This window comes from Pollachius pollachius, assembly GCF_949987615.1.
Source record: "Pollachius pollachius genome assembly, chromosome: 6".
NCBI classification, from domain to species: domain Eukaryota; kingdom Metazoa; phylum Chordata; class Actinopteri; order Gadiformes; family Gadidae; genus Pollachius; species Pollachius pollachius.
The window spans coordinates 17,810,551-17,837,132 of record NC_136939.1 but is presented as its reverse complement, the minus strand read 5'-3'; the positions used below and the strand labels follow the sequence as shown (position 1 = coordinate 17,837,132).

The 26,582-nt window shown below is 42.6% G+C and overlaps 3 protein-coding genes across 4 annotated transcripts; 2 read left to right on the top strand and 1 right to left on the bottom strand.

Annotated features, from left to right (window-relative positions):
- Window positions 1–4,095: 4,095 nt before the first annotated feature.
- On the top strand, window positions 4,096–6,465 carry LOC307076555 (uncharacterized protein). Its single transcript, XM_079737595.1, has 10 exons — window positions 4,096–4,170; window positions 4,296–4,346; window positions 4,476–4,520; window positions 4,611–4,675; window positions 4,778–4,858; window positions 5,044–5,110; window positions 5,276–5,429; window positions 5,517–5,627; window positions 5,811–5,930; window positions 6,398–6,465. Exons 1-9 carry the CDS (start codon window positions 4,105–4,107, stop codon window positions 5,912–5,914), a joined length of 744 nt encoding a protein of 247 aa, XP_079593721.1. The 5' UTR covers window positions 4,096–4,104; the 3' UTR covers window positions 5,915–5,930; window positions 6,398–6,465.
- A 1,565-nt stretch (window positions 6,466–8,030) lies between these two features.
- asl (argininosuccinate lyase) lies at window positions 8,031–16,455 on the bottom strand. Of its 2 annotated transcripts, none has more exons than XM_079737868.1 (16): window positions 16,311–16,434; window positions 15,911–16,122; window positions 15,139–15,222; window positions 14,872–14,928; window positions 14,161–14,258; window positions 13,838–13,915; window positions 13,058–13,135; window positions 12,903–12,955; window positions 12,364–12,426; window positions 12,163–12,277; window positions 11,977–12,061; window positions 11,202–11,261; window positions 10,879–10,962; window positions 9,966–10,046; window positions 9,058–9,164; window positions 8,031–8,951 (listed from the first exon to the last, which is right to left on the bottom strand). In XM_079737868.1, exons 2-16 carry the CDS (start codon window positions 16,055–16,057, stop codon window positions 8,807–8,809), a joined length of 1,335 nt encoding a protein of 444 aa, XP_079593994.1. In that variant the 5' UTR covers window positions 16,058–16,122; window positions 16,311–16,434; the 3' UTR covers window positions 8,031–8,806. The 2 variants fall into 2 exon arrangements, with proteins under 2 accessions (XP_079593994.1, XP_079593993.1); XM_079737867.1 differs by having other exon boundaries at window positions 8,032–8,951; window positions 15,911–16,105; window positions 16,311–16,455.
- A 43-nt stretch (window positions 16,456–16,498) lies between these two features.
- Window positions 16,499–21,100, top strand: crcp (calcitonin gene-related peptide-receptor component protein). The gene is made up of 6 exons (XM_079737872.1): window positions 16,499–16,543; window positions 16,904–16,940; window positions 17,641–17,739; window positions 17,823–17,917; window positions 18,307–18,364; window positions 20,707–21,100. The coding sequence occupies exons 1-6, from the start codon at window positions 16,536–16,538 to the stop codon at window positions 20,842–20,844; spliced, it is 435 nt and encodes a 144-aa protein (XP_079593998.1). The 5' UTR covers window positions 16,499–16,535; the 3' UTR covers window positions 20,845–21,100.
- The last annotated feature ends 5,482 nt before the right edge of the window (window positions 21,101–26,582 follow it).

The following is a 26,582-nucleotide window of genomic DNA, read 5'->3' as shown; positions in this document are numbered from 1 at the left end:
CCCACATCACTTCCTATTTTCTTTCTTTCTCTCTGGTTGGTTGGTTGTTTCACCCTTAGATTTTTTGATTTAACACACCTACACTCAAGACAGCACCCCTTTTACTCTCTCTTTTCCTTAACATGGGGTGGCAGATCTGGTAACCATTTTCTTTAGTTCATATTTTACCTAGTTAATTTGAAGCTTAATTAACCCCATAAAGACATAACGGTTAATTGATTAGTTTAAATTTAATCTTATGTTACCGGTGTTGACACCCTGAGTGTTTTTCCTTTCCCCTTTTTTCACTGCCATAATCCAGATTATTGAAATAAAGCTATTGAGAGTGAGGTCAAGTGTCTTGGTCATGCAGTATGTACTTACATTTTCTAAAATGTTCCTGCAGGCAACAGGCAGAACCCTTTTGTGGTACGACCCAGTTTCCATAATTGGGCACCATGGATTGGTCCACAAACGAGAGGCTCAGATGTGGTATTGAACACTGAATTCAACAAAATCCATCAATCAAGTCACCCAAATGAAGCAGTGGAGTTCTTGATTACAGAGGAAAGACTCACTGATGAGATTCTCAAACTTAAGGTATTCATACTGTAACATATTTTTTAAATAGGTAAGCTCATTGTTGAATCGATAAGGACCATAATATCTTCTATTAAACATCTTAGATGGGAGCTGTGCGTAGTCTTTGCAAGGAATGTGGCATAGACTCCAAGGGCTCCAGGATGGACCTAGTTATGAGGTTGAGAAAAGAAATGCAGGATCGCTCAACTTATGATAAAGTGTTTTCAAAGGTCTGGGGGGCCTCTGGTGAGTTGATTCATTTTCACAAGTATTTCCATCAGTATTGAATTAGTTTTTACTTTGAATATACTCCTAATGATGATAACCTTCTTTCAAAAGGTGGATGGGCTGTTGTCACGTGCCCCTGCGCTGTTGTATATGGTGTGAAGTTTAACTTGAGAGCTGAGAGCCCTCGAGACTTCGCTGATTTGCTGCTATCGATGAAACACTTCCCCAATGTGACTTTGTATGACTTCGCAAGAGGACTTGCAACACATACAAACATTAGGAAACCACAGTCATTGCCTTTCAGTCCTCACGAAGGTAGACTGATGGATGCTACTGAGGAGAATATCAGATTGGCCTCTGCAGGTCATGTGAAAGTCAGCTTGCCATGGCTAGCATCAAAGAAGCCAGAACCAGATGAAGGCGGCCACCCTCTGACTGGATCTAAAGAACATTATGCTCTTTACGACCGCTTCCATGAGGCAAACACAAAGGACAAAAAGGATGTGTTGCGGAAAATAGACCTTGTTTCTGAGTTATGTGGCTGGGTCAATAGCCAATGCGCAGAGCAGCTCTTCAGTAGAATGAGGAAGAATAATCATTTTTTAAATATGATGACACCCTCTAACCATATATTCCTAATGAGAAACCTTTTGCAACATTACAACAATCGACGCAATGCAAAAAGGATTGATGACATGAAGAAAACATTGGGGAGTCAACTGGAAATACAGTTGAACTCAAATGGGCAAACAGTTGCAGGTATGTAGTTGCACAGTACATCGTGGCTTTAAGTATTTTTAATCCAGTTAGTACAGTATAGGTAAATGCATACTGGTGTGATCTTAATTGTTTCCCTTGACTATCAACAGCAACAGCAACAGCCACGGCCACACCATCAGCTGCTCTCATCACAATACAGTTGGCTGCTCCCGTGACCAGGCCACTGACTGCTCCGACACCGTCGGCTGCTCTCATCACTACACAGTTGGCTGCTCCCGTGACCAGGCCACTGACTGCTCTGGAACAGAGCTGTTGGAAGCAGTGTGACGGACATCCAGGTAAGAATGAAGGCCAGGTTCTATAGGTATCCATATGTATTTCATATATACTACATTAAACAAAGTGTTTATTGTTTAATTGTAATAAAGTAATTCTGAAATTGTTTTATGATTTGCCATCTGGTGCTATTCATGCTGTCATTTTTCAGCTCAACAATGTGTTGGATATCCAAAAACCAAAGGATGAGGTTATAGGTGTTGTGGGCCCCTTTGTTTTAAGAAGGCTGGACTTCCTGGGACTTGGGTTAAACAGAGAAGTGGAGGCAAATGTTAGTACACTTTTTTGAGTTATTTGACTGTCTTCCAGGTGTAATGGTCTATAATTCATCAAACAATACAATGTTCTTCTGTTACAGATCATCAACTGCTGTTTGTGGCTGGTGTCACAAATTGCAGGATCCAGGGTATGCATGTTTTTTTTTGTTATGTAGTACAATATTTGATAAGTGAATATACTTTTTTAAAGATACATAATAGAAACTTGTCCTCTTTGCTTTACAGGGAAAGGCCGTTTTTGCTGTAGATGGCTATGTCATTTCCACGTGGAAACAACCCTTCACTGCGATACCTCTTCTTGCACGGCCAGTAAGTTTTTACTTTGCCTAAATAAACAATGAAGTGATCTATCTGTTGTACCTACACTTTTATTGTATTGAACGTGTACATATTGATCACCTGTGACTAAGGTTAGGTGTTTTAAATGTCTTATGAACCCCAGAAAGAGTAGCTGCTACCAGGTGTAGCAGCAAATGGGGATCTTAATCAAATCAAATCAAGTCATAAACTACAAGCTGTTGTTGTCATGGCGATGATGCAGGTTGACGCAGCCTCCAAAGACTGCATCTTATTCCCAATATGGATACCGGGACACTGGATAATAGGCGTAAGTGTTAAAGGTGTTAGATCAGAGTGCATGTATTCATAATAAATTTGTACTATTTTATCAAATTGTCACATCTTAACATCTTTTTATTCCACTGGACAGCCACACAAAAGCATAAGAGTTGGTCAGTTTTTATCACGACTGTGTTAATATGAAAGCTGTGCTTATGCAGATGTCATAATTAAAAATGTGCTTCCATTGCCGTGTTATTAAATATTTTACAGACCCTCCAGCCTAAACAACGGAAGATATGTGTGCTTGACTCTACCAAGCCTACGGGTTTTGGAGATTTGAACTATTTATCAATGCTCAGGTTTCCAGTCACTGCGTCTGAAGTTCAGGAACCGTTCACTGTTCCTATTAGAGTAGCATATTTTGGGAACCGTTCACTGTTCCTATTAGAGTTGCATATTTTGGGAACCGTTCACTGTTCCTATTAGAGTAGCATATTTTGGGAACCGTTCACTGTTCCTATTAGAGTAGCATATTTTGGGAACCGTTCACCGGTCCTATTAGATTTGCATATTTTGGGAACCGTTCACTGTTCCTATTAGAGTTGCATATTTTAGGAACCGTTCACTGTTCCTATTAGAGTTGCATATTTTAGGAACCGTTCACTGTTCCTATTAGAGTTGCATGTTTTGGGAACCGTTCACTGTTCCTAGTAGAGTTACATAATTCTTGTGCAGTGTTGTAAGGGAGCGCTCATAGACTGTATTGTACATGATTTATCTGTCTGGTGATGTGCTCATTTTATTTGTGGTGGCAATCTGCAGACCTACTGTTGACACAGAAAAAAAGATGATCAATAGTCATTGCAGATGTCAATTTATTCAAAACATATAAATATCTATACATATGTAATGCTGAGGTTCCATGTACTCTTAAGTTATTGCTAGGATACAGACAAAAATCCTGAGGCACTGACAATCATATCAGGAGCATTTCATCAATCGTCCGTGATGGATTCACTAGTAATGCGGTGGAGATGTACACTGAGGATGGTAGAGGCTACTCTTACATCTTAGATCAACCATTTCATAACAAACATCTTGATTGACAAAAAAAACAGCTGTGAGTGGCTCCTCTGTCTTTGTTGCATGACTGAGAGATTGATAGATCCATCATACCCACAGCCATCAGGCTTTTTAATTCCCTTGCAAATGGTAGATGAGCTGCAAGACAACTGAATTTCAGTTTGGGGAGTAATCAAGTCACTCTTATCTTATCTTGTTCCAAAATTATAAATGGAAGACTAAGTTTGGAGTCATGTGTTTAAAATATTGCCCACAAATATCATGTCACATCCTAACATAAGGTCTTGCATAGTATTTCCATAGTTTTTTTATTTCATGGTGTGTTGTGTGTTGCTTTATGTTTTTTCGTAGCTCAATTGCAAAACAAGTAATACCTGGACCATGGACATTTGTCAATAAAAAGGTTAGGGCTGTTCTTAAATTTGATATGCCCTGTGAAATGTGCTATGTATTTACATTTTACTATTTAATTTATTTAAATAAATGAATTAATATGTAATCTAATTATTATTATTTTTTCTTTTTCAGAATGTCCCAACACAAGGAGCAACCCTTGACTGTGGTGTCTTCATGCTAATGGTGAGTTCTGAAGTTAATGAAGTGGTGGGATTTTGCACCTCATCATCAACACTTATAGCGTACACAGGCCCCAAGAAAAAACTAATACGATAGTCATACTTTGAATAATAATGACTTTTTGGATTGCAGTATGCACTATACATGGCACTGGAGTGGCACTTTGACTTCTCCCAGGTGAGAAATATTTAAGTGTGAGTTACTAATGGCCATACTGTATTTAAGGTTTGGAATTGCAATGACATATCTGTCTGCATCATCTAATAGGGAGATATGCCACATCTGAGGAGGTGGTGGTGCCAGCTCCTCCTGGAGAACATCCAGCAATGCATGTGTGTTTTTATTAATGTATTTATTAATTTCTTCTTTTTTTTAATCTTTTCTTTTGGGAGGGTTGTTTTTCACTGGTCTGATATCTGAATATTTTCTTTTAGGAAGAAGAACTCCCTCCATCCCCCACAATCCTTCACAGCCCCAGCCCATCAGCTGCCTGAGTTCGAGGCCAAAAAGGAAAGGTACTGTACAAAAGTGACTGTTAAATCAGGGTATGAACCCAACCGTGAATTCTTGTCCAGTACTTTCTAATTTTGTTTGTTAAACGTTTCTCAGTTTAAAATGTTATATTAGAAGGATCTAGTATAATTAATATGAAATATAATATAAAAATATAATATGAAATAATATGAAAATTTCCACGTAGGAAGAGAAGACGGTTGCATGGACCTCAGCCAGTAGAAGAACGGCCACTCCACATATCTATTGATATGGTATTTCATTAATAACTTTACTCACTACTTAATATCTGAACTAGCTGTAAAAAATTAACATAATAGTAATTACTCACCCTTTAAATTGTTTTATAAATGTCTTGCATTGTTCTATAAATGTCTTTTCCAAAAGAAAATATAAAAATGTAATGTTCATTATTTCAGTTGCCACCTCTAGTGTTGGAGGATATTTTTGCACTGGTTGTCCTCAGTGAAGGAGACGTGGCCATCCTGACCCTCTCCCTCGTTTGTCACCACTTCAGAGAAGTGGTGTCCACCAGGGTTTTTAGGAGGAAGGCACATTTTCTGTGGCTGAACAGTAAGATTTTGAAACACCAAACTCATGTTATACCCATAAACCGCACTTTTTTCCAAGTTGAATGAATTGGTCAAAATTGTCTTACAGGTGTGGCATCTTGGAGCAGGTTCTCGGCAGGGTATCGAGCTGAGTACTATAAAATGTATTCACTTGATACGTGCAGAGAGTGTAACATTACATACAAAAACTGCATTCCAGGTAAGCAAAATGTTAATATGATAGATATTTTTGTTATTACCTCCAGAGATTGTAGTAGAGCACATTTTGAAACATTTGAAATTGTCAGTAATGATATTCAAGATAAGCACCAAATTCTAAAAATTAAGTGGGGACTCAAAAAATAACTCTTAATAAATTAATAAATCTTTTATTTACCCACAGGCTACGCAGGAAGGGGGAAGAGAGGGGAGCTGCAGGGGATTTACAGCGAGAGCTCACACCCGGCCTTCTGCCCCAACTTCTGCCAGATGTGCTTCCCTGAGTAGAGTTGTGAATTTATCGGTGAGTGTGTCTTATCTCAAAACATTTTTCAAAGCTCTGACAATATTTGATTTTTTTCATCCTTCATGATACGAAGCCTGCAAGGCTAGTTCAGGCAGACGACTCATGCTGCGCCCATCGTGATGAACTGATCAGTCACATGCTCTCCTCATTCAAATAAGGCGTGCTATTTAAACCCCCCCCAGCTTACCTGCTCATCCCAGGCTATGCTGCTGCTGCTTAGATCTTGCTGCTGCTGCTCCTATGGGGTTTTGGAAACCCACCTCCTACCTAGCATCCACCTGTGGGCTCTGTTTTTATGTTTCCCGATGGATGGGTCTGCAAAGCAGATCATTAAAGGAACGAATAACCAAGGCAGAGCCTGTCGCCAAACCTGCTGCAGCTATGCTCAAGGATGCCTGTGCTGTGCAACCATGCTCAAGAATATGCTACGGCAAATCGAGTAACATGTTATGCTTTCCTTTCAGGAGGGACAGAGATGACAGGACATGACCCTCTCTCATCATTCATGCTTCATTTATTTGTTTTCTACTGCTTATATTGGTCAGTTATATGTTGATATGTTTAACAGGCCAATAAATGAAAATAATTTTCTTGAGTCCTTGAGTCATTTTATCTGTAGTTAGATGCTGCAGATGATTTTTCAGTCTGTGGTGGCAAGATTGTCGTTTTCTTTTCTCATTCTGCTGGTGAGGTGGCATCAGACACAAGGATGCAAGGCAAAAAAACTGGGAAAACTACTTGGTGGTGGAGAGATGTACACTGAAGATGAGAGGCCATTCAGAACAACCACCAGGATCATCCACTTCATAACATCTTTATGGATCAAGAAAAAAGGCATTGAAATAACTTGGTCTGCATGAATGCTGCACCAATATTATATGTGTGTATACATATATATATATAGATGTATATTTTATTTTTTTTTGCCTGACCTACTGAAACATTTCTTTTGGTAATGATTTGCATTATTTGCTATCACTGGCTTTTTCCAATCATCTATCATTATGATATTCCATGAAAAGGGTTGCACTTTTTTACTTAACCAGTCAACTGAGAACCACTGCCCTTGATTACCTGGACAAGTCCCAAAATACACTCCACATAAACGGGCACATACAGTAACAAAGGCAGTGACACATCAATACAGGTCATGATGCTGTATAGGTGAGAAGGGGTGAAAAAAGTTTTTCAAGGTATGTTTTTTAGACTGATGCAGACCTACATCATTGGAAGATAGTAAAATTATAGAAAAATTATATAATGCTTTCTTTGATTGTTGTACAGTCTAATTTTTATAGCCTATATAATTGATGTAGCCTATAAAATAATCACTCACTTCTCTGCATTTTGCTGTTCTCGGGTTTCCGTTAATGACAAACAATGACAAACCTATCTATTAATAGCAAAAACACAATATGTCGCTGCAAAAGACATTGCAAAGACAGTTTTTATAGGGTAGTAGTAGGGGAAAATCCTCCCCAGGCGCTGTTTCCACTGAGTTTCCGAAATCCCGACTGTCCCTGAACTTCTACGCAGAGCTTGGCGTGTGACGCGTGTGTCATGGGCGGGGCTTGACCTGCTGGACGGTCAAGCCCCGCCTCCCGCTGCAGACGATTGTATTGCAGCAGGCCGCAGCCGTTACCCACTCAGTTTACTAGCTAAATGCGATTAAACAATTAAACAAACTCTTGTTCCGCCGACGGTCCCTCTGCCACCGTACGTTCGTGACCCTCTTTCGTACGTTCGCTTAATCCTCGATTTATCTCTTCTTTCTATTTTACCGCTATTTACTGTTTTGAATTGTACATAATTTCCGCATACACGTGATGAGCATAACATGGAATAGTCCATGTAGTGCAGACTGAAGGGGGGTGCACACGGAAGGAACGTCACGACATGAATAATTAGACATCCCGATGCTTCTATTGTGAAGACATTTTTATAAAAACAATAAATATGGGCACAAAATATAAAGAGTATTCTATTGGGCCTGGGGCTTCAGGCAAATGCCTGGTTTGCCTGATAGTACGGCCCGCCTCTGCACACCAGAGCGCAAAATAGAATAAATACTCACGTCATGGATATTATATCCATCCAAATAAAACATCTTCTACAGATGTTTTATTTAGGTTATGTTCAACCCAAACCACAGGAAGAAGGTAGATTGGAGGAGAAATGGGCCCTTTCTGTATTTCTGGAGGGAGGAAATGTTTCCAGAGCTTTCTTCTTCTCCTGCTTTGCTTCTGCCTTTTGTGACTAGTGAGTGACTCCTGGACTAAATGAACCACATCATTAAAAATATACATTCATATAAAATGGCACCAATGGCATTCTTAAGTTGTTAACTTCTGGAAAAATGTCCCTATATTCATATTGTTGGCATATTGGTCTCAAAACAGTTCAAAAATCCCTGCATGCATTGAGAGAACAGCTCTTCAGAGAGTAACGATGTATCCTTATATGTTGGTGCTTACTCAGTAAACCTGTTCAGAGATGTAAAGTCAGTTCAAAACACTTGCATATATAAGGGATGCTTCTCCTACACACCTACTGAACCGCTCAGGAAAATGTCAACACGTGTGTTAATATACAGTATATCTCTAAGTCAGATCATAAACTCAGCCTTGAAAAGACTCAGTATTAAGGTGTGTGGTCTGAACCTAGCCAAGAGGGAAATAGACTCCACCATTTGAATCGGCTTGAAGGAACCGAAGGAAAGCTATAAACAAATGAGGTGAGTTTGCAATGAATTTTATGGAACAACATGATTCTGATGCTTAAAAGCACACCTGGATATCTTGATTATACCTTAATTACATTGAATTACAACCAGAGGTAACGGACGTCTCTTGTCCATCACTGGCCAAGCGAGATCACTGGGTGTTGTCCTGCAGCCATCTCCTCAGGTGTTGCACCTGTGCTGTGACGCTGCTCCGGGCCGTGCCACCGGGGGCGCTGTACTGCTCCACACTGCTGGTGTAGTCCCACACGGCGGCCACGTCATGGTCAAACAGGGGGCTGGAGCCAGGGAGGACAGATGCTCAGTAGGAGAAACAACAATAGTCTGGTAAACCAAAAGACGGCCAGACTTTGTTTGGGACTATCCTGTGTGTGGACGAGTCACCTTATAGCGGCGAGGTCCTCCACAGTCAGCTGGTTCAGAGGGACGTTCTTAGACTCTGCCTGGAAGACGGCTCTTCCAGAGAGTCCGTGGGCCTCTCTGAAGGGCAGCTGGAACACAACAGGGGGTAGTGTGAGCTAAACCAGGCCTCCCTCACACGCTCCTTTCCCACAAGGCCCCTGTTCTACACCACATGGACGGAGCAGCTGCTCCTGACCGGACATGGTGGCAAGCTGTAGACTAACTGGGGGAGTCAAGGGAAACTAGGGCACTTTTAAACCTGGACCCCATTTTACGATCATTTGGCGTCCAAAGGACTAATGCAGGTAAATATTGTTGAAATTGGTCCAGTGTTGTGTGAAAACGCTGCAATCTTTTGGGGCAACTGCACCGTGTCAAAAAAGGGATCTTAAAGTGCTTGATTGGCCACTGAAAGGCTTAGACTATATTCTCAGATTACGGAAAGGATCCCTACAGAGAAATCTTGCGAGTCTCGCGAGAGTTGAGTTGTTGCAGGAAGAGAAGGGAGGAGCGGTGAGGGAGAGCCGGAGAGAGGAGAGTTTGTTGTGTTGGACTACTGAACGCGTAGCTTAGTGTTATCTAAAAGATTGAACAATTGAGCGAGTCTAAAGCCGCCGCCATCTCACCCCAGCCCATCAAACTCACCCCCACTCCACTCTACCCCACTCACCCCCCCATGGCTCTTGCCATAACATTGTGGCATGTTAGCAAAGCGCTGTTATTCATAAGGAAAAAGCAGAGAGGAAGAATGGACCTACTCATAGAGACACTGCATGTTTAATGTTCTTAAACAGTAACACTTTAGAGTTGACTTGGTTAGCTTTGTTCTGATGGTTCTCACAGCCACACACACACACCCACTCACACACCCACACACACAGGATACTCACGCCCTTGCGGACAAGGTAGTAGGCCAGGTCAGTGGCCAGCATGTCTGGACTCAGGGCTGCCTCCATCACAGGCCGGTTGATCTGAGGAGCACCAAGAACAAGCTAGTGACTAGGACACTCCATGACTCAGGTCACGACACTGATACGCAATGTCAAGATATAAAGACCGTTCTTTACCCCAAATACAGTCAGCTTGAAGTCAACAGGACATTAATTGGATATTATTAACTATTACATATCCTAATCTAAAAGGTTCTCGCTACTTTAGGAGGTAGAAAACATAATTCTGTAGCTGAAGCAAACAGTTTTACCATAATGCACCATGAAAACACAGATGAGGACTAGGTTTAAACCTAGCCAGCGGGAAAAGAAGGAAGACAGACGACAGGAATGTCATCTGTAAGTGGAGAGGCTTTTCTCAGGGCCTGTAGTCCGCAATCCTCTCAGAGTGGGAAATGGTTCCTCAGCGGCCCCAAACCTGAGTGAGGTCACTTTGGTCCTACGCCTACTTTTAGGAGCGAACGTTCTCCACAATCTGACGTCATCAACCAGATATCTGTAAACGCCGGGTGTTTGTTAGTCTTACCCAGATTCAGACCAGTTGCTTATTTGCCCATTCATCCTGGTGTCCTGATGGGTTAGCATTTGCTCTCCGTTAGCCACTCCCAGTGACTTGCAGAGCTACAGTAGCCTAGCTCCTGTTCATGTTAGGGGAATGCACTTTGATTTCCAATGAGTTCTCAATAGTTGCTCATTCAAAACTCGTGCCATTAGCTGTATATGTTATCGATGTATCACCAATCATTTTTTTAACCTAAGCTCACTTTTGGCGCAGATGTTAAGAGTCCCTCTGAGAGGCTTACTTGCTACGGGCCGGTCGGTACGACACCAACATCAACAACAACAAACTGACCTTGAGCGTGGACATCACTCCCGTGGTCACCCGAAGCGCCCCCTGAAGGGTGTCAAAGCAGTCAAACATGGCCTCCTTGTCCTCCTGAGGGCCACAACACAGCATCACAACCTCATTATTACAGCCATCTTGGATCGATCTTGGATCCAACCGTTAGCGGGGGGGGGGGGGGCTGAATGCCATCTGTTGTGTTGAATGCAACGTTACGTTGAGGTAATGGCTGGGGGGTCTACAAATTATAAATACACTGAAGGAAATTTATTTGCTCCAGACTCCAACAGCAAGCTCTGAACCTTCCTGTTCACTCCTGCACATGTGCGTACCTGCAGGTCCTTGTTGTAGGAGCTCGGTAAGCCTTTGATGGTCATCATGAACCCTGCACACTGAGACACACAATTTAAATTGTGAATGGACAGTAATGTACCCGATTGCCAAGGGTGAGACAAAGGTGTGTAGAATTGAGTGGCCTCTAGCAGAACAGACTGGGCAGAAATTGAATATCATATTCATAATTATGTTTAATTAGTGTATAATTCCATGAAAATAAGTATGGTTGAGTCTTGGTGCTAATGAGCCCTTTATAGCTCCATAGGGAGCGGGTCCTCTTTTAGGGGGCGGCCATGTTGAACCAACAGTAGCCCAGAGTGGACAAACCGCACTGGAGAAAATGTGGTACCTATATTGAATCAACTTTCAATGAAAGAGTAAACTAACTAACTAGCTAAAATTCAGACACAGATTTAAAAGAAAAGGGGTCTTTAAAACCAGGAAGGGGTGCATGTTATTCCCATTATTACAACCCATGCAAGCTTTGTGATTCTTTTTTAATACCGTCGTTGTGTATGAGCACTCTATTAAGCAATGTTGTACATGAAATCCATTTGACTTTCTTACCCAGATAGGACACACACACCCACACCCACACACCCACACACAGCAGAGTGGACCAGACTGGTTAAGTGAACCTGCTGAGGTATTCAGCTGGTTGCCTCTGCAGCCTCACTACTAGATGCCACTCCATTCTCCACTCAGCACCTTTAAAACAAAGGGTCTGGATTTACATTGAGAGAAGGCATTCCGGTTCATTATGGGTCTTACTCTGCCAAGAACACGACCTGCTTTGCTCCGAATCAGTTCCAGACTGTCTGCATTCTTCTTCTGTGGCATCAGGCTGCTCCCAGTACTGCACACACACACACACACGCACAGTTTCTACAACCTTCCAATAAGGAACTAAAGACTTCTGAAACACATTGAGGCCGTCAAACAAAGCAGTAGCCCCACCTGTATGCGTCAGCGAGAGCGATGAAGGAGAACTCCTTGGTGCTGTAGAGCAGCAGGTCCTCCGCCATCTTGCTGAGGTGAGTGAGACACAGCGACGCCCAGAAGAGAAACTCAGCTAAATGGGGAGCAGAAACACAACAGGGTTTCCAGGTTGCCGGTCCAGGGGATGGTGGTTCTCAGGTGAGTTGCTAAATGAGCTACCGACGAAGTCCCTCTGGCCCGTGGCGTCCATGCTGTTGATGCTGATGCCGTCAAACTCCAACTCTACGTTCACATGGAGAAGTAACATTAATAAATCTTATGCTGCATCATCTTAACGAAGTACATTGCATTGTCTGAATTCTTCACAATTGGCACAAAATGTTTTAAATGATCATTTTAACAATACTCCATCAACACTAGCAAACATGACCTTTTCGCAACACAAAACTATATTTCAGAAAAGTGCATATGATCACCGAGGTGATTTGGTTGGACAATATCTCAAAATGATTGAAGTTGAAAGAACATCAAAGCAGCTGAATCAAGTATCATAATTACAGCACAGACCGTCTACTGATGAACTTTAGCCTCTAAAAGGTTTGACCCCACACATTTAGTCCATCAATCAGCTGAATGAAACACATGTGTTTTATGATGGCTCCATACGTGCTTCCAGAGACTAACATGTAATGTATCCCCCCCAGTGGTCCCCAGAGCTGAACCCCGCGCCAAAAGGAACGAGGTCATGATGCGCTCACCTTTACGGAGCAGCTCTCTGTCAATATTGAAAGGGGTTCCGGCGATCGCACCGCTGAAAACAAAACAGACGAGAACCATCAGCTCCATAGAAGAAAGAGCGGCCACAGGGCAGACATAAGGTGGGAGAAACCACCACACTCAGCAGGGGGGCTACCTGCCAAGAGGAAGTACGTTGGTCCGGGACCGGATCTCCTGAAGCCGCTCCACATCTCTGCTGACGGCCACGGCATGGCTGGAGAGGACAACAACCAGGAGGACTAGGTGAGAAGACTTGTGTTTCAGAAAGAGGACAACAACCAGGAGGACTAGGTGAGAAGACTTGGGTTTCAGAAAGAGGACAACAACCAGGAGGACTAGGTGAGAAGACTTGTGTTTCAGAAAGAGGACAACAACCAGGAGGACTAGGTGAGAAGACTTGGGTTTCAGAAAGGGGACAACAACCAGGAGGACTAGGTGAGAAGACTTGGGTTTCAGAAAGAGGACAACAACCAGGAGGACTAGGTGAGAAGACTTGTGTTTCAGAAAGAGGACAACAACCAGGAGGACTAGGTGAGAAGACTTGGGTTTCAGAAAGAGGACAACAACCAGGAGGACTAGGTGAGAAGACTTGGGTTTCAGAAAGAGGACAACAACCAGGAGGACTAGGTGAGAAGACTTGGGTTTCAGAAAGAGGACAACAACCAGGAGGACTAGGTGAGAAGACTTGGGTTTCAGAAAGGGGACAAGCCCAATACTTCTTTACCACATCCTGTACCATGCGTACGGAATCACAGGGAAGTAACCTTATACAAAGACCAGAGGGATTGAACTAGCAACCAGTAGGTCAGACCTTCTCCACGTCTTGGCTACTGCTGCCTCAGTGCCTCTCACACCCCCCCCACTCCCCTCCCCAGGGAGAAAGTAGAGGATATGCAAATCTATGCTTCTACAATACCTCAGTATCCAATGGCTCCACCTGATTGGCTGTGCTCTCTGCATGTGGGTGTAACCAGGAAACAGGACATCTATTTCTCTGAAGTGAAGACAGATTAAAATGTGGTTAAAGACTATGCTAATTATGCTAATTGATGTGCTGTTGATGTGCTAATTGGAGTAATGCTAATTGATGTGTTGGGATTTGTTTGGAAGTGGGAAAACACATTAGTGAAAGAAAGCATAATATAAAGTATATGTCTCTGTCCTTGCGACTTGAAGGAGAGGTTGATATTTTAGTATGACGGCATGAAGGGATTGATGATGAAGACAATGTGTCCTCACACAGAGGCACGCTCCACCATGGTAGCAACCAGCTGCAGGGCGTCTCCCTTTAAGGTCGCTATGGCGTCACGCAACCAGATCCGCATGTCAGTCACCACCTGAGGCATGGAGACCAGGGCATTAACACCATGGAACACATGCCCCATGGAGACCAGGGCATTAACACCATCGAACACATGCACCATGGAGACCAGGGCATTAACACCATCGAACACATGCACCATGGAGACCAGGGCATTAACACCATGGAACACATGCACCATGGAACACATGCCCCATGGAGACCAGGGCATTAACACCATGGAACACATGCACCATGGAGACCAGGGCATTAGGACCATGGAACACATGCCTAATGGAGACCAGGGCATTAGGACCATGGAACACATGCCCCATAGAGACCAGGGCGTTACCACCATGGAACACATGCGTCATGGATACCAGGGCATTAGGACCATGGAACACATGCTCCATGGAACACATGCGTCATGGATACCAGGGCATTAGGACCATGGAACACATGCTCCATGGAACACATGCCCCATGGAGACCAGGGCATTAGGACCATGGAACACATGCCCCATGGAGACCAGGGCATTAACACCATGGAGCACATGCCCCATGGAGACCAGGGCATTAGGACCATGAAGACATGTCGAGCCTCCCGGCCCCTCTGAACAATGTGTTCCATCACATTGTGAACCAACCAACCTGATCATTTCTGCTCCGGCCGGTATGCAATTTCCCAGCAGGCTCTCCAATAAGCTCCTGTACATGCATATGAAAAGGGTTGTTTGCGGTTGTGTCGTTTCATAATCTGGTTCTCTTTTGCCCTTTTCTGGGCTCTCCCTTCATAACTAATGCATCTTACATACAACACATTTAACAGTCAACACCATGGTGCCTGGCTCTTCAGAGCAGTCAACACCACGGAGCCTGGCTCTTCAGAGCAGTCAACACCAAGGTGCCTGGCATTACCTTCAGCCTGCGCTCGTTGGCTGTGTGGATGTCCTCATCTCCTGGCTTCACCACAAAAGCTCCCTTGGCCCACTCTTCAGAAATCTAAGACAGAACACATAAATATTTACATGATAACAACCCAGGGAATTACCAGTGCATCTTAATAAAATTAGCCATAATCATCAAGATTAAAACAAGTAAAGGCTTGTTATTATTTCACTTTGGATGTTATGAATCTATATTATACGAGTTTCACTCTTTAAATTGAATTATTGAGATTAATTAACTTTACCACAATATTAAAATTTATTGCACCTGTAGAAGGCTACTGGTTATTGTCGAGTTTCATATTCGTTTGACATAAATTTCAGAACAAAGCTTAATATATTGGACAACCAAAAATAATCTGACAATCTGTATGCAAGTGAAACAGTTGGCTACAGGCCACCTGCTTCGTCACATGCTGATGCTTTTGTTCCCTGCATTCTGCATTCTCTACACAACAGAGGGGAATTCTGTCAATGAGCACATGTATTGAGTAACCTGGGAGATATTGTTTAACCGCTGACAAAGGTTGAAGTATGTTTGCAGAACACGGTTAAAGAACACAAAATAAAATGAATACTGGCCAGTCTTCTTCATTTTACGTTTGATTCCAATTGACAACATAGTCCCGTAGTGTGGAGTCCATAATATAGATTGTAACAGTGATGGTTGTATTATAAGGGCTTTTGGAATGCAATAATAAAATGACACTTTGTATACAATGAGTAGGTCTACTTGAGTTTACCTGTTCCATCCCATGTAAAATACTGTTCATTTCCTCCGTGGTGACCAGCTCAGCCTTTTCCAGTGCTTTGACATATGCCTTGCTTCCTCTGATGTCCGCATCCCACATCCTCTGGTCATAGGCGATGGATGCATTGAACTTCTCCATGATAGGATCAGTGTTTCCCACAAAACGACCGCCCCAAAGTTTATTTCCCTGAAAAGATTCAGCAGCTAAATGTATAGCAAATCAACATGTTAATCGGCACTAGTATAATGAGGATAAGATATCCGAGCATTCTCTCAGTTTTCTTAGTCAGCCTATGTCCAGCTGTGTACTAAAATAACGAGCCACAATGTACAAATCCATGAGGATATGTAAACAAAACATAGCCATTGAACTGTTGCTCCTTCATACGTACCTCTGAATTCGCCATTTAGCTTATTGTGCAAGTTTTTTGGCCGCACCAGAAACAATAACTATGTGGTGTATTAATGTGAAAGCAAGGAGCGAAAGCAAGGAGTTCCTCGGGTCGCGGTCTCGGGGCAGCAACAGGATTGAGTTTACGGGCTATGGGGCGGAATCTCGGGAAGGGGCGTTTGTTTCACCCGAGACGCTTTAAAGGGGACATTTCATCCCCTGCGACATGGAAGTGTAAGTTGGTGTATTCTTGCGTTTTTTCGAAGATTCAATTAAGTATTTTATGTTCACAATGTCTCAGATGCCTCGGCCCAGATGATAACACCCTGCATGAGGAACAGATATCCATATTATGGGTCGTTATCGATGCATGTTTTGTTCAAATGTGGTTCAAGTAGATGGCATTATATTTGAAACCATTTCGTATAATATATTATACATGTATGTGGGAATTAGTTATAGCTCAAAGTATAAACAAGGGTCTAATAAAAGATTCACATTTGATGGTGTTAACCAAAACTTTATATTTGACCAAACCAGATGTGTTAGAATGTGACGCCATGTTTCGCTCCTGCATTTCTTTGACTTCCCCAGAAAGGATGCCAATGCAGCCATGCTCAGCAACTTTGAGGTACCATTCCATACCTTTTGATCTTTTCGTGGAAAATATGTATAGTACATGCTATATAAAACACACTACCTTCCATACCATATCTAACTAATAAGCCTTTGTATAAATTCTCTTGCACCAATTTTTTTCTCTAAGGACACTAACCGTGAAACCTAACACTACAGCTCTGCCATGGCTCCTTTTCCTCAAGATAGATCACCTCACTCGTTGAGTAGGGAAAAAACTGCTCCCCAGCTTCCCCCCTTCCTGATTAGCTATGTTCTGCCACCCCTCTGGACTCTCTGTATTGACACGTAACAAGGCTTCCGGCCCAGACCGTCAGAACCACTCCCAATGGGACCTTTTTCTCCCTTACGCACCTAAATAGTTGCAGACCATAGGAATCCCATTTATTTAAAATCCTTTGATTCCTGTGATATCAATGTGATATTTCCCTATAAAAGTCGTGAACATTCATTGTCTCTCTGAAGATGCTTGGTGATTGCTGCCTGTGTCTTCCCACGATAATATTTATCTAAATCAAATACTTTGCTGTGAAGAAGTCCCCCCAAGAGAGATACTTTTTCATCACACCTTCACTTGGAACATCTGATCCCTTCTGCTGAAATGTTGGCTTTGGTCTGACCCCTTTTCTGCCCTGGGTAATCCCCTCATGCAAGCCAACACTGAAGTGGAGGTCTGATTTTGCTGTGGCTGACAGGTGTTCAAGCTCCTGACTGACCTCAAGGAGCAGAGGAAGGACACCATGAAGAACAAACACAGTGCCGGCCAGCAGAACCTCAACACCATCATGTACGAGGTGTGTGCACCTGCTCCTCTCCCCTGCTTTCAGCATGGCACCCATGCAAAGGCCTCACCGCTGTGCCCTGATGTCCTACGCAGACGCTGAAATACCTCTCCAAGACCCCCTGCAGTCGGCAGAGTCCGGAGACGGTCAGGGAGTTCCTCACCACCATGATGCCCCACAAACTCACTAAGTAAGACTAGGTCAGAGAGTTCCTCATTACCATGATGCCCAACAAACTCACTAAGTAAGACTAGGTCAGAGAGTTCCTCACTACCATGATGCCCCACAAACTCACTGAGTAAGACTAGGGGTCTATGACGTTGCCTGAAAACTAAATATCAAACAAAATTGTAAAACAATCTTGGACATTTTGAAAAATTGTTATTGTATTGTTTTCTTTGCTTTTTCTTCTTTCTAAAAAAAGGAAATTTGGATAAAGCAAAAAAACTAGATCCATCAACAATTGTGCTGATGAAATTTAAGATACGACTCGGGCAACTTAATATGCAAGCTTGAAATATGTGGCATAAGCATTCTGCATTGGGACATATTTGCAGAGCCTCATAATTGTGTTCTCAGAGCGGAGAAACTCCAGCTGTTGAACCACAGACCTCTGACAGCAGTGGAGATCCAACTGGTGAGTAACTTCTAATCAATAGAAGGTGCTGTGAGATAATGTTATGAAGAGGGAGCTGAACTTTGCAAGAAAAAAATAAGAAAAACAAACCTAAAAACAAACCCTTTCTGCTCCCTGCCTACGTGTCTCCGACCTGAACCAATTACTAATCGCTGACTGATGGCTATGGCATTTCTAAAAGATTACACTCAAATTATAGCTCTTAAATCTTACCTACCACCTTTTTTAATATTCCACACAATCTGTATGCATTCAATCATTGACTCCTCTATAGCAGTACCCCTATTCTCAAATGGGGGTACTCATTCCCTTAGGGGTTCTTTGGAGTAATGCAGGGGGTACTCCTGGGGGGGGGGAAGCAAGACAAAATAACATTGAGAAAATGGGTAAGTGGTTGAAACCTAAATCTGACAAGGAAAAAGGAGAATCTGTGTAAAATAAGGCGCATCCAGAAAAACCAAAATGTCCTCAGTTTCAGGAGGAATATATTTTAATGGGATTCCCCTCTGCATGCTCTGACCCTCCTCTGGAGTTGCGCTTATTTAATGGAGAGAAATGAGCCAGTTGAACAGTTGTAGCACAGGCCAATGTTTCTCACTAAATTTAGTATTTGCACCCTTTGAATGGTCATGTCTACACTGCCAAATAGAACACGCATACATTATTTGTGTTAATGTTTATCTATTTATTTCTAATAAATGTTATGTGCCGGTGAAGGGAGGTATTCAGCTGAACAAGTATCTTAGAGAGGGTAAACTAGTAGAAAAGTTGGAGAACAACTGCTCTGTAGGTAAAACTGAACATGCAAATAAACGTTAAACAATTTCATACTTTTTTGGGTTGTAACTTGTTTTCGTATACTCACTGTAAACTGTATGTTGTTTTCATATATGTAATCAGGACTTGTAATGTGATTTGGACACCCAAAACCATAAACAGTGGGGCAAAAAAGTATTTAGTCAGCCACCAATTGTGCAAGTTTTCCCACTTAAAAAGACGAGAGAGGCCTGTAATTTTCATCATAGGTAAACCTCAGCTATGAGAGACAAAATGAAAAAAAAACAAACAGAAAATCACTGTCTGATTTTTTAAGAATTTATTTTGCAAATTATGGTGGAAAATAAGTATTTGGTCACCTACAAACCAGCAAGATTTCTGTCTGTCACAGACCTGTAACTTCTTCTGGAAACATCATGCTTTGGGGCTGTTTTTCTGCCAAGGGACCAGGACGTCTGATCCGTGTGACGGAAAGAATGAATGGGGCCATGTATCGTGAGATTTTGAGTGAAAACCTCCTTCCATCAGCAAGGGCACTGAAGATGAAACGTGGCTGGGTCTTTCAGCATGACAATGACCCCAAACACACCGCCCGGGGAACGAAGGAGTGGCTTCGTAAGAAGCATTTCAAGGTCCTGGAGTGGCCTAGCCAGTCTCCAGATCTCAACCCCATAGAAAATCTTTGGAGGGAGTTGAAAGTCTGTGTTGCCCAGCGAAGGCCCAAAAACATCACTGCTCTAGAGGAGATCTGCATGGAGGAATGGGCCAAAATACCAGCAGCAGTGTGTGAAAACCTTGTAAAGACTTACAGAAAACGTTTGACCTCTGTCATTGCCAACAAAGGGCATGTAACAAAGTATTGAGATGACCTTTTGTTATTGACCAAATACTTATTTTCCACCATAATTTGCAAATAAATTCTTTAAAAATCAGACAATGTGATTTTCTAGATTTGTTTTTTTTTCATTTTGTCTCTCATAGCTGAGGTATATCTATGATGAAAATTACAGGCCTCTCTCATCTTTTTAAGTGGGAGAACTTGCACAATTGGTGGCTGACTAAATACTTTTTTGCCCCACTGTACAAATATAGCCCTAGTTACCTTGAACATGTGTGCAGCTTTTACCAACCTCCGGCATCAAATCAGTATTTGTGTGGGCGTTTGGTTGAGTTGTGGCCATTGCATTAAATCCAAATGTTCTGACCATATGGATGGCGAATTTAAAGTTGTTCCTCATGACGAATGGTGCACGTGTACTACGTTACAAGCATATTGCACTTTCCTAGTAGAAATTGCAGCCTGTTGAAATTTCAAACTCAAGCGCTTTTTATAGTGCCACCTTTAACCGAATCTGGCTTACTCATTTTACGAGTTCTACAAGCCTTACATATATAACATGTTTGTCAAATTTGTCTAAAAAACGACAACGAGCAATAAGATTTTGTAGGACCCCATATACATACAGTAAAAATATGTCCCTGGGTAAGCCTGCAGGGCGTCCTTGATCTCCTGACCTCGGGGACCGCAGGTAGCCACCCGCTCACTCTCTTTGGGGACTCCTCAGATGGTGGAGGAGAGTGAAGAGCGGCTGTCAGAGGAACAGATCGAGGAGCTGATCCAGACGGTCACGAGCGCCCTCCCCGGGGACCCGGAACAAGAGGACGCAGCCTCGGCGGGGGCAGACGTGGACCAGGGTCTTTGACCAGCTCACCTCCTGGAGGGACACGTTCTACACTCTCATTGGGTTCATTTGTGTCTACTCTCCATTAGCGTAAAATGCACAAAAGCAGACGTCAAAAGAATGGAGGAAGCGTGTGATTAACGAACAACCATGACATTAGATACTGCATTTGATACACTTTTTCTTTTTCACCTAAGGTTGCTAAAGCTTGAAGTGAGTTCATATTAATGAATGTTTGTATATAATTTCTGGATAATAAACACTGTTAGCAAAGTCATGGTGCCATCGATGGGTTACTGCCGGCAGCGGCTCCGATAGAAATGAGACGGCGTCACTGAAACCCATCAGGCTGCGAAGGTTTTCTAAAGGGAAGTGTGGGACTGCACCACAGCGGGTCTCTGGTCCGTTACTGCTATGAGCTTGAGCTTGTTCCTCTCCCCGATCAAGAGGAAACCGAATGAATTGCAACCACAAGGAGAGGAAATATGAAGTTTGGATAAAATATTGGAAAAGAATATCCAAAATTTACGGAAACGGATATCCCTGTCCAGGGGCGTAGCACCAACTTCTGGGCCCTATGTACAAGAGGTCCTGATGGGCCCCCCCAAGGGTCATACCCCAACATATCACAAAGATTACCATTATGACGAGGAGCGGAGTAGGGCCCTTTTTCATACTGGGAGTTTCCCGTACCAGCCCCCTGCGCAGATATGTGGGGGGGTTAGGGGGGACATTTTGCGATTGCTCATTCGCGTGACCTAACTACAGCGGCAAGTGGCAACTGGGTGCAGTGTGGGGCTCCTACCACTAGGGGGTGGAAGAAAAATCAAAAAAAGTAATCTAAATCAAAACTTACCATGGGCCCCCCTCTGCCTTGGGCCCCCCCCAAGCCTGTCCACCTTACACCCCCAGTCCGTCAGCCCTGTCCCTGTCAGTAGCAGTTCCTGGCCGAGCACTCCAATTGCACCTGACTGCAGCATGCAGATCAGGGTAGGGCTAAATGTGGGCGGAGCTAAACGTTTGATTCCGCCTACGGACAGAGTGGCGTTAAACCCCATGGACCTATTAAAGAACGTTGTAGAATAACGATTATAATATAATCTATATTAGATATAGATTAGAGGCGGAGGCAGTGTATAAGCCACGGTTTATTCTTCCAATTAACTTTCAATTCAGAATGGTAGGAAGAGTAACCAACGGTAACATATCTAACTTAGCGCGACCCAAACATAAAACACAAACAAAGTATCCTAGCAAAGGGGCTTCTTACTATATTAAAGGAGAAACAGCTATGAAAAAACGTTCATGCATTTGATAGACTTTTTTTACTGTGCATTATTTCATTCATGCTGCCTATAATTAAAAATAATATATATACACCAGAGCATTTCCCTGAGAGTGACCAGCAGTATACATAGACACATGTTATTTTGTACACACAATTATATATTTATTTATATATAAGTCAAATAAACAAGACTTTGCATCATTGATTTTTATTTTTACCCCAGGCCTAAACATGTTTTATCTGTTAAGATGTATGGATATAAATAATCTTTTTATAAATTTATATCCATACATCGGCTTTGTATCCGTCGATGGATGGCCGAGGGTGTGTCTGACGTATAGGAGACTAGTCTTTCTAGGAGCATACTGCACCCAATCAAATCGTTTCCCGCTATAAAGGCGATGTGTGGATATAAATACAAAAGATGACACAAACAACGGGTGACTAAAAACAATCCTATCATTCCTCATTTCTTTAAAAAAATATAACGGCTGGATTTTTCCTGCTTCTTCCTGCTTGTTATTGCAAAATGGATCCAGTAGACGCGTGGAGTGTATTTGCATAACCGCGATCTAATTATCCGACGGATCCGGCGCTGCCTGAAAGTTGAACATTTCTCACCTTTTTGAAGCAGGCCACGGAGCTGAATGGACGGACGGACCCACAATGCATTTGGCGAGCGCCCCATGCAAAGTCAATGAGATCCATCGACGGACGGAGGTAGTGGGAGCAAGGCCTTACAGCCCTTGCCGTCTTCGTCCCTCTCTGTTGCGTCGATGGATAGTTAAAAAATATTGGATGCACGTAGAGCTACGGAAAAAGTCTCCGACAGGGTCTCCCGGAGGCGTCAATTTCGCTGGGGACACTGGGGACGAGTACCTACCAGTTTTTGTAAAGATTAATTTTGTACCAATGAACGAGGTATTAAAGGTCCCATGACATACCACCAGGTGTGGTGTGATTAGCAGTTACAAGCCACTTTGGAAATCTGCCCCTTATGACATCACAGGTGGGCGTGTGCACCTAGATGTGTGACGGATAGATGAGCAACATTTGCTACGGTCCACTGGGTAGGCTGGATGAATGATCTATCCAGCACACATCTAGGTGGTCACGCCCATCTGTGATGTCATAAGGGGCAGATTTCCTTGTAACGGCTAATCACACGACACCTGGTGGCATGTCATGGGACCTTTAATACCAATACTCTTTGGCTGGGAATGCCATGATGAGGCATCAGACAATCAAGTCATTTTAGCCTGAATACATACGTAAAAGCACCATACCAGGTTGCTGGTACCATGGAAAGTATCAGAGCGATAACTTGATCTAAATGGATGTGGTGGGCTACACCACGGGATGCATCTGCAGACCACTGCCACATAAATAAAGGTAACACGCAATCTTTTTGCTTAAGATTTGCTGGTGCTGTGGCGAGGTCTTTTGTGTTTTTTGCAGTCAAGTGGTCGGCTCTTTGAACTCTTGCAATTTATGTTAGCCATAGCCACCAAATAACATAACATATCCACGGTTTGCGTTTGTACAGTGTTGGGTATATTGGAGGTGACGATATAGTGGAGTCGGTGGAGTCAGTCCCTTGTTGACACAAAGTGACTTTTGGTCATTCTTGCTTTGCTTGAATTCTTTAATAATTGTGGTGGGGAGTGCATGAGTTTTGGTCAGAATGCCTGATGTAGATTGGATGGATGCGTGTTGTGAATTGAGAACACCAACTCATGATGTGATATAGCGTTCACTGACAGGGGATATCGCTGTCTTTTATTTCTGTCACGCACATATGATTGGTCTTAAAATGATATTCTTCGCAAGGACCTTTTCATCACTGCCGATCACCTGCTATGTGCGGTCATTTCTTCTACTGAACTGCAAGCAAAACACCACAGAAAAGAAAGTTGAATAATAGGTAATAGCGCATTTGCTTTTTTTTTTCTGGTGACTCTTTTGTATAGTTTCGACTTATTAGCTCTGTGGATTATGTATTTGAGGTATTTCTGTATTTATAAAATACGTGTCAGAGTACCATATCCTATGTTAGACTTCCATAGTAATGTATTCCACGGTCATAGAGCTTCTATGTATTTTCTGACCAAAGTAACAGCTCTTAGATATATTGATTGACCTGTAGTTCCTGTAGTAGTTTCATGTAACAAATCACCAAATTGCTGGTTGTGTAAATGTGTTTAATATTAAGCGTCGTCTTTTTTAGCATTTGTCCACTAGTTTAGACTTTTTCGTGACACGTCTGAGGAAAATACAGAGCGTATTCTTCAGTAAGTGTAATGTTAACATTAATAAACAGGTACATATTCACATATTCCCCTATTTTGCATTATTTGGGATATTTTGAACAGTTTAAAAAGTCCTGAAGCTGTTTTTTTGCTTGACAACGAACTCAACTTGTCTCTATAGACTCGAGAGTTGACATTGAATGCAGAATGTTCGCTTCGTTGGTGCAATTGATGAATAACACCTGAGGCAGGATGTTGGCAGATTTTTCTATAGTTTTCACTTTTGAAATAATTTCCTCTAGGTTTATGTATGTTATATATTTTTAGCCTATGTTATGTTCTTATTACACGGCTCTTCTCAACTTTAATTCACCGTTGCTAAGCATATAATGACCGCTGGCAAGTAAGGTGGATTTTTTGCTTTCTTTCGTATCACTCCGCAAGTAGTCTCGCATACTCGGTTGCTTAGCAACGTCAACGTCTTTGGCGGACTATTTCTCTGCTGATTAACACTACGAATGCTGTTTACAAATAAATTGTAAAAAGACACACCGTGTGAAGTTATTTTTTCGTTTTGGCAAGTAGCCGTGTAATAAGCGGGATAATGTATAGAACCTCGCCGGCCATTATCGAAAATAAGCCCCTTCAGGGCGAAGCAAGACACCTCCGCTTCACGTCGGTATCCGGTTCGCCCTGTCGGGGCTTATTTTCCCGATAATGACCGGTGTTCTATACAATATCCCTTACGTACAATACGTGTCAGAGGGCTAGAGTATGCCAAGAAAAGTTGAAGATGCTTTAACTTTATGCAAATTAGTACTTAATTCTATCATTCTGACTTTGCTCCCATCATTTTTCTCGTCATGCCACATCTTTGGACGAGCTATGCTGGATCAGCTATGTTGATCTTCTGCATTCATTTTCAGAATGAGAGAGTTTGAGGAGAAATCTGCACTCATTGTGCAGCAGCTGGTTGCAGGGTGAAAAAAAAAAGGATGTGCTAAATGCACACTCTGCATTAAAGACATTAATTATGCCAGCAGGGGTGTACATGCCCTGTATGCACACTGTAAGGCAGACATTCACCGGATGAAAGTGACAACAACAATAACTACATAAAGTGTTGCACAGCTTCTCCGAAACCCTCTTTCAGAAACCCCCAAAGTAGCAGATAAGATCAAGGACAGTGCCAGGCCTACACTGCCAGTACCTGTGTGTGATCGCATATCCAATGCAGAGGTGTGTGTTTGTGTGTGTGTGAAAATAACTTAGTTTAAAAAGTCACTTTTACTGAGTAACTAATATATTTTTTATCTTTCTAGGCAATGATCCTGTCTTATATCGCCAAACACTCCCTTCCTCTCTCAGTTGCACCTGGCCTAGTGGAACTGACTCAGAAACTGTCTGCTGACAAAGTAGCACTGAGCAGTGTCAAATTTTCCAGAACTGCTGCCTCATTAAAGATGGTGCATGGTCTGGGCCACACATTATCTGAGAGAACAATCTCCAACTTAAAGCAATGTCCTTTTTCATTAAATGGGGACGAGAGCGAATGCAGCAGCAACAAAAAGGTGCTTGCAATGCTTGTAAGCTACGTCAACCAAGAGCAGAAGAATGTTGTGGTTGAACACTTAGGCTCACTTGAAGTTGTTAAAGTCAATTCTGCTACCTTCAAGGAAAAATACATTCCCTGGTCCAGCCTAGACAGCATAATGTTGGACTCATGCAACGTTATGCGAGGCAGCAAATCCGGATTAGAAACTAGAATCAGACAGAACAATTGCCCAACACTTCTCGATGTAGATGGTGATTCCTGTCACCATGTGTACAATGCTGCAAAAAAGTTTGCAGAGCCCTTTGAGAACTACCTGGAGCAGTTGTTCATAGATCTCCATACTGACCACAAATGGTCATCAGATCAGGTAAATAAATGTACATATTACATTTTTATCTTAAGTGAAATTACTGGTTTGTTTGCATTGTTGCTCTAATGCTTTGATTGGTGTCACTTAGTAATGTAAGATGATATGTTATGTCTTAATTTGCAGCTCATGTACCTCAGAGAAGTTGTAGAGTACATGGACATACATGGACACTTCGACATCAATCTGAAGTAGACTGAACCGCTCGCTGCCGGCTGCCCGGTGCATGCCCGCTGCCGGGCGGTGGTGCTTTGTGGCGGTGGTGCCTTGCGGCAACGGGCAATGGGGCTCCGGCGGGAG